Raw genomic sequence first — 7,842 nt, forward strand, 5'->3', positions numbered from 1 at the left:
TAGAAAGACCAGTCCACAATTTTGACATTAAATAAGAACTTTTTAAGAAATATTAAGCATGCAAGTAGTAAAGGAAGTACACAGTTCAGCGGTAGGCTATATGAATCATGGACTAGTTATGGAAAATACGTTTTTTATATAATATTTCATATCATTCATGCAATTAGTCTAGGAAGTAGGCCAACTAAATTCAGCAGTTTATGAATGATGAACTCCTTGTGGAAAATAAGGTTTTTATTACACACAAAAGGTGATAAAACAGCCTAATTCTCTGTGAAGGATTTTGACAAAGGATTACTCGAGATACACAGTAAAAGTACTTCATATTATTCATGCAATGGATCTAGGAAGTAGCCTACAAAGTTCAGCGCTATATGAATGATGGACTACTTGTGGGAAATAAGTGTTTTTATTAGACATCAAAATTGGGGTAAATTATTTTGGCCTCTGTCAAGGATTTCAGTACTTCATATTATACAAGCAAATAGGTAGGTATCTGGAAGGACACCTTTTTCCTTACTGGGTTTAATTACTGTAAAAAGTATCATAGGCTATGTTTCATGGGTCTGAGTGTGAGACTGCAGTCTGCCCCCCAATCACTACCAGCTCTTCAGAGCAGTTTCAGTATGATTACCGTATGGCTGGCTTGACCGCAGTATAAGAAACCGCGTATTCAACAACCTTGGGGCTAGTGTAGACATCACCCCAGTGTTACCCTCAGCCATGTTGGGGCTTGGCTTGTACAGACTTGGAAGAAAGGCGTTGCTGTCAAGGTCAGAACTCTCAGTGGCGGTGGCATGTTTGAAACAGCACGGTTTAAGAGCCTGAGGAGAAACATGCAAGCCAGAATTAATTGTAGGGAAATTTACTTCATTGTTAGACCGCTGAAGAATTTCTCCTTTCATTTTTCAATATTGCCTTACCTTTTCCAACAGGGCCACAGGTAGTGCCTCAGATAAGCCGACACACAAGCAAAATCAAATAAAATAATAAAACCTCAGTAGCTCAAGCTGGTGCTCACTAAAAACAAACTGCAATTTACTTTCCTCATTTCCACACAGGTTACTGAAGAAAGTTCAAGGGAACTGTAGCCTACTTGCCCTTACATATTTTCATAATATGGAGCCCTTGTGTGGCCTCACCATGAACTTAGTGCTGCTTTCAAATGCTCCTTGGCTTTGTTCAGACTGCCACCCAAATCAGATCAGAATCCAATCTAACTGACTGACTGACTGTCCATATTACAAATTCCAAGTGACCAGATCCAAAACCTATCCGTATTGGCGTGGTCTGATCCCCATTGTGGTCTATTGTAACAGGTTACACCCAGGAAATACAACAGCAAAATGGATGACAGAGGAGTGTCTATTTCTGATGCAAACAATCTTGTGGAGCAGTCTGTCCACAGGCTTGTTTTACCTCATGTGTTTTTATTCTTGCTGTTTCCTTTCACTGACCAAAGTTAACTTCCAGCTTGCTGGATCTATGATGTTATTTGTTCTTTTTTGATGGTGTCACATTGACAGAGATGCAGAAAATCCTGAGAATCAGAACATCCTCAAAGTTAAGACTATAGCTCCTTATAATGATGAAAGTTATTCACAAAGTGTCTTCGCCCTTAAGAGAGCTCCTATAAGTGTAGAACAGTTAGGATTAGTACGGAGGACTGGTGTCAAACTCCAGTCCTGGAGGGCCGGCTTCCTCAGACTTTTAGACGTCTCCCTGCTCTAACACACCTGCTTTAAACCGATGTGTTGTCATCAAGCTCTGCAGAAGCCTGATAATGAGTCACTCATTGGATTCAGCTGCGTCCAAGCAGGAAGACATCTAACAATTCTGAGGAAGCCGGCCCTCCAGGACTGGAGTTTGACACCCCTGGGCTAAAGACTTTCTCAAGCTGAGGAGAAAATGGATAAATATTCTTTAAACACTATATGAAGAATATTTTGGACTCATAGTGAACAGACATTTCAGTCGGTCTATAACATTTTTTAGTTCACACATGTCTGTTTCTGTACGTGTGGTCAGCTCCACAGGTGCATCCAATCACTAATTAAGGCTCTTCACCTGCTGAAGAAGCTGCAGCACAAGTGGAAATGTGATTTTAAAACATCTTGTAGACTATAAGCTTATAAAGAAAAACATCTTACAAATGATCACAAAGATGCTAATTTCATAGCGTTTATATTACACAATGTCTAACAAGATTCTATAATTGACTTTTTAATCCCCAGCCGACAAGATGTACCAAACATAACATGCCCACTTGTGCAGCTACCCCTTTACCTGCTGATCATTACATCAGCAGGTAAGAGCCTTAGTTAGTGATTGGATGCACCTGTGGATCTGACTACACAACATGCGTGTCTCATTTTACACTGAAAAAAGTCATTGATGGATTAAAACGTCTGCACAAATCATTTGTGTCTGTTCTGCCCAAATATGAGTTAAAAATACTCTTCATATAGTGTTTAAAGAACATTTCTCTATTTTCTTTTCACCTTAAAGCCTGAATCTTAAGCCTGTTAGAAATCCTCCTCATTACCCCGAACAGTTTGACACCTTAGGAGCTCTTTTAAGGGCTAAGACACTTTGTGAATAACTTTCATCTTTACAAGGATCTAGTCTGAAATTTGAGAAGAAATTCTTAGAAAATGTCCTGATTCTGAGAATTTTCTTAGAATATTGTCACTAGGATGAACTTTTAGTACTTAGGATGTTTTGTGAATAAGGGCCCAGTTTCTCCGAGCCAATGAGCAGTCAGTATTCAGGCAAAAGCAAAGAGTAATGTCTGACGTATCTCATATCCTCCAGCCCAAGTATGAGTTGGGATATCTGTTTTTAACAGATTAAATCATGCACTGTGAAACTCTAGATGACTTTGAACGTACTGTGAGAAGTTAAACAAAAAAAAGAAATAAGTAAAAGAACATAAGTCCCATATGATGGCTAAGGATGTTAGCATTGAGCGAGAGGCTTGAATAAATACATGTATTTATGTATTTGTCCCACAGCTCATTGCAATCCTTACAGAGTTCATTCTATTTAGCTTATGGAAAATCGACCATGTTTAATTACGTGTTATGAAAGGTTTGTTTATATTTGGAGTATCAAACTGATCAGAGGATACAACTGTATCCTCGTAAACTGTCCTATGAGGTGTAAAACTACATTTTAATTATCCACCTACAATTTAGCAGTTGGTTGGTTGGCTGGCTTGATAGTGGTAGAGTAATGTATATATCTTGGAATAAGTTGTTAAACTGTACTTGTCAGGTGAAACAGTGGTTTATAAGAAGTTTTATAAATCATCATGGCTAGACTTGCTAAGATTTGAGTGTTTACTGTGCAGACTGTTTCTGCGGCCCTTCTTAACGAGGAGCGTTGAACCAACAGGTGTATCTAATCTGCAATCAGTTTCCTCTGCATTAAGAATGGTTTAAAAGCAGCACTGAGCTTCTCTACACACCACAGAGAGGCTGCAGCTGGGGAAAGTTAAAGGTTTGGTTATAGCTGGCAAATGATGTTTGTTTGACCCACACTGTTTAAATGTCTTCATGGGTGTGACTTTAATGCTGATCAGAACTTTTCTGTTTGTCTGTTCTCCTCAGGATCGCTGCACTATCAACTTCAATTGATCACAAACTGGTTATCGGTAGCAGCAGAATGAGGTGGGGAAGTGGTCTTTTCAAAACAAGAAATTCAATTTTCAATTGTGTTTTAATAACCAAGTTCCCTCCACAGGGTTTTGTGGATTTCATTTCTGCTGATTGGAAGCATCACCTGTGGCCCTGTGGCAAAGGGTGAGTTGTATTGTCTCGCTTGCATCAAATTTTTGTATTGTCAAGGCTTAAGTATATCAAAGAATGTGTTCTTTGTCCTTAGGCCCTGGGTTGAACAGTGGCGGACCAAGCTACAGTCCACAAGCTCCTGGGTTTTTTTGGGGATTAGGAAGAAGGGAGAGTTCTGACCAAGGCAGCAGCAGCTCCTCTCTACCAAATTTACACAACCAAAATGCCAACATGGCCCAGGGTAACGCTGCTGGCTATGGTCGCTATGGGGCTGCTGTCTCCAACAATGTTCCTTATGCACCTTCTCAAGGGTATGGAAACAGTGCTCTAGGTGGCAACTATGGCGTTCAATATCCTGGTGCTTATGGAGGAGCGAGCTCGTACGGGTCTGTGTCTGATCCTCAAGATGAGGCTGGGAACTCTGGATCTTCTACAGACGCCGGTGCAAGTGTTGAAGCACTTCTGCCAGTGTTCAGTGACGTGTCTGATCTGGAGCCAGTCTCCTCCTTCAGTTCTCGTTCACGTTACCAGAGAGGAAGAGCCGTGTTTGTTCAAACCCGCTACAGCCCAGCAGAGCCCGCTCACTCACCCGTGTCGTTTTACAATCCTGTGAAAACTGTTCAAGTGCAAAAGAGTCCTGCTAAAGAGCCAACTAAAGGAGGCTACTAAACCTCTTGGGTAAGCTGCAACTTGCTCAACATCATGCTCAAATGTATACGCATCTGCTGACTATTGTACTTTTGTTTTTCTCTGCAGGTCTCGAATGGCTGAGCTGCATCATTGTTCCTTTGTGATCATGGTCTGACTCTAATAAAATGGATTGCATAAACTTCAGTTTTTGGGTACCTTGTTAGGCTTCCTTATCTTTAAAAAGATTCTTTTGGAGTGGCCCTCTGAGCATTTTTGACCGCATACCTTTTCAAAATGGTAAATGTTCTTAAGACTATTAAACTAGTTCCATCTCTATGGGTTAATTTTGACCCGTATTGAGTTCATACAAAAAAAAAAACTTTAAGAGATCAAATGCAAAACCAGTGCTTTTACAAAATTTGCTAATCAGACCAATAGAAATGGACCTTCATGTAGGGAAATGTCGGCTTATTTAAAACGATGCAACTTGGCATTTTAGAGTTGCTACATGGGACTCCTGGAAAAAAGACTTGAGTCTCAATGGGTCTTCCCTACATGTCTACAGTGTAAATAAAAGATTATTAAAAAGTTGACTTGCTTGTCAAATTTTGCTGTTCACCCTTGTTTGGTTTCACTTAGTTTGAAAATGTACAATTGCTTCAGCTCACGACAAACATCAGAGCTACAGCAGGATGGCTAAATGACAAAAGCAGACTTGTGTATAAGAATGCATTACAGTGGCTTAAAAAGAGCCAGTACAAGGCTACAGTAGAAGCAAGTCTGTATGAATAAAACACTAATGCAAATGTTGCATAAGGATAACTGTGTTAGTAGTCCCCGTAACTTGTGCAAGAGGTTGGTTTAGTGACCTACTGGAAGCAGGTTTGGTTGGACAGTAACTGCAGCAGGAATAAGGGACCTGTGGGATCTCTCCTTCAGATACCGTGGGTGGTTAAGCCTGAAGCTGAAGGAGCTGCCCAGTGCAGATACAGTACTGTGATCTGGAGGCAGTTCTGCTGGCACCAGTCCCCTAAGTCCAGGTTGAGTTCTCTATCCTTCCCCTTGTCCACATTAGTCAAAAGGCCGGGAAATGGCACACAGAGTCATCAGAGAACTTCTGCAGGTGACGGTCGTGTTATGGGAGAAGTCTGCAGTGTACAGGGTGAAAAGGAAGGGAGCCAAGACTGTCCCCTGTGGGGCCCCTGTTCCTCAGATGACCAGGTCAAACACAGTCCCATGTCCTCACAAACTGTGGGCGGTTTGTCAGGTAGACCAGGAGCCACGATGTGAGGTGCAGGTCAACTCCTGTGTTTTGCAGCTTGTCCCTGAGAAACATGGGCTGTATGGTGTTGAAAGCACAGGAGAAATCATAAACCACGATCCTAACATTGCTCCCATCCCTCCCCAGGTGAGACAGAGATCTCTGCATGAAGGAGATACCATCAATAGTCCCGTTCTTAACTTATAGTCTTGAAAACATGTCTCCAAAAGTGAGCAAACCTGTAAGACATGTCTCACACAATATCAAAACCCAATTAGGGTTCAGGGTTTGGGGCAAGGGTTACACTGCAAACACTTAAATCCTGTATACATTTTGGAATAATTTGTTAAGCTGTACTTGTCATGTGAAAAGTGGTTTATAAGGCCTTGTTCACACTGCAACTCCAAATCTGATTTTTAGCAAATCCAGATTGTATGTGGTTTGATTTTTTTTGCCAGTCTGAACACAAAAAGCCAAATAAGATCAGATTTTTCCAAATCTGATTCAAATCACATACGGAAGTGGCTTCAAATCTGATTCCTACAGATCAAACTCAATCTGAACGTTTTGGTCGCTTCAATGTGTCACTCTCAACACTATCAAAAAATAACAATGATCAGATTTGGGGAAAAATCGGATTTGAGCGGCAGGCTGAACAAAGCTTAAGAAGTTTTATAAATCATCATGGCTAGACTTGCTAAGATTTGAGTGTTTGCAGTGCAGACTGTTTCTGCGGCCCTTCTTAACGAGGAGCGTTGAACCAACAGGTGTATCTAATCTGCAATCAGTTTCCTCTGCATTAAGAATGGTTTAAAAGCAGCACTGAGCTTCTCTACACACCACAGAGAGGCTGCAGCTGGGGAAAGTTAAAGGTTTGGTTATAGCTGGCAAATGATGTTTGTTTGACCCACACTGTTTAAATGTCTTCATGGGTGTGACTTTAATGCTGATCAGAACTTTTCTGTTTGTCTGTTCTCCTCAGGATCGCTGCACTATCAACTTCAATTGATCACAAACTGGTTATCGGTAGCAGCAGAATGAGGTGGGGAAGTGGTCTTTTCAAAACAAGAAATTCAATTTTCAATTGTGTTTTAATAACCAAGTTCCCTCCACAGGGTTTTGTGGATTTCATTTCTGCTGATTGGAAGCATCACCTGTGGCCCTGTGGCAAAGGGTGAGTTGTATTGTCTCGCTTGCATCAAATTTTTGTATTGTCAAGGCTTAAGTATATCAAAGAATGTGTTCTTTGTCCTTAGGCCCTGGGTTGAACAGTGGCGGACCAAGCTACAGTCCACAAGCTCCTGGGTTTTTTTGGGGATTAGGAAGAAGGGAGAGTTCTGACCAAGGCAGCAGCAGCTCCTCTCTACCAAATTTACACAACCAAAATGCCAACATGGCCCAGGGTAACGCTGCTGGCTATGGTCGCTATGGGGCTGCTGTCTCCAACAATGTTCCTTATGCACCTTCTCAAGGGTATGGAAACAGTGCTCTAGGTGGCAACTATGGCGTTCAATATCCTGGTGCTTATGGAGGAGCGAGCTCGTACGGGTCTGTGTCTGACCCTCAAGATGAGGCTGGGAACTCTGGATCTTCTACGGACTCCGGTGCAAGTGTTGAAGCACTTCTGCCAGTGTTCAGTGACGTGTCTGATCTGGAGCCAGTCTCCTCCTTCAGTTCTCGTTCACGTTACCAGAGAGGAAGAGCCGTGTTTGTTCAAACCCGCTACAGCCCAGCAGAGCCCGCTCACTCACCCGTGTCGTTTTACAATCCTGTGAAAACTGTTCAAGTGCAAAAGAGTCCTGCTAAAGAGCCAACTAAAGGAGGCTACTAAACCTCTTGGGTAAGCTGCAACTTGCTCAACATCATGCTCAAATGTATACGCATCTGCTGACTATTGTACTTTTGTTGTTCTTTGCAGGTCTCAAATGGCTGAGCTGCATCATTGTTCCTTTGTGATCATGGTCTGACTCTAATAAAATGGATTGCATAAACTTCAGTTTGTAGTTTTTGGGTACCTTGTTAGGCTTCCTTATATTTAAATTTTGTTTTAATTTAATTTTTTTTTTGGTGAGGGGGAGCTAAAGGTGCTTCCAAACTCTTTGCATCAGCAAAGACTTTCCCCAGAGCCAATTGCCTGAAATGTTTACGCTCTACTTTGAC

The 7,842-nt window shown here is 41.7% G+C and overlaps 2 protein-coding genes across 2 annotated transcripts; both read left to right on the forward strand.

Moving 5' to 3' along the window:
* The first annotated feature begins 3,443 nt into the window (after positions 1-3,443).
* LOC306825957 (uncharacterized protein) lies at positions 3,444-4,623 on the forward strand. Its single transcript, XM_079346954.1, has 5 exons — positions 3,444-3,501; positions 3,612-3,671; positions 3,745-3,803; positions 3,886-4,469; positions 4,548-4,623. The coding sequence occupies exons 2-4, from the start codon at positions 3,667-3,669 to the stop codon at positions 4,458-4,460; spliced, it is 639 nt and encodes a 212-aa protein (XP_079203080.1). The 5' UTR covers positions 3,444-3,501; positions 3,612-3,666; the 3' UTR covers positions 4,461-4,469; positions 4,548-4,623.
* Positions 4,624-6,497: 1,874 nt separating this feature from the next.
* Positions 6,498-7,676, forward strand: LOC306824804 (uncharacterized protein). The gene is made up of 5 exons (XM_079345158.1): positions 6,498-6,554; positions 6,665-6,724; positions 6,798-6,856; positions 6,939-7,522; positions 7,601-7,676. The coding sequence occupies exons 2-4, from the start codon at positions 6,720-6,722 to the stop codon at positions 7,511-7,513; spliced, it is 639 nt and encodes a 212-aa protein (XP_079201284.1). The 5' UTR covers positions 6,498-6,554; positions 6,665-6,719; the 3' UTR covers positions 7,514-7,522; positions 7,601-7,676.
* The last annotated feature ends 166 nt before the right edge of the window (positions 7,677-7,842 follow it).

The sequence above is a fragment of the Symphodus melops genome (genome assembly GCF_947650265.1).
Source record: "Symphodus melops genome assembly, chromosome: 6".
Lineage (NCBI taxonomy): Eukaryota > Metazoa > Chordata > Actinopteri > Labriformes > Labridae > Symphodus > Symphodus melops.

Excerpts from the sequence above, each read along its gene's own strand:
- LOC306825957 (XM_079346954.1), top strand. Across the intron at positions 3,804-3,885 it reads CTGTGGCCCTGTGGCAAAGG|GCCCTGGGTTGAACAGTGGC; the intron begins GTGAGTTGTATT and ends CTTTGTCCTTAG.
- LOC306824804 (XM_079345158.1), top strand. Across the intron at positions 6,857-6,938 it reads CTGTGGCCCTGTGGCAAAGG|GCCCTGGGTTGAACAGTGGC; the intron begins GTGAGTTGTATT and ends CTTTGTCCTTAG.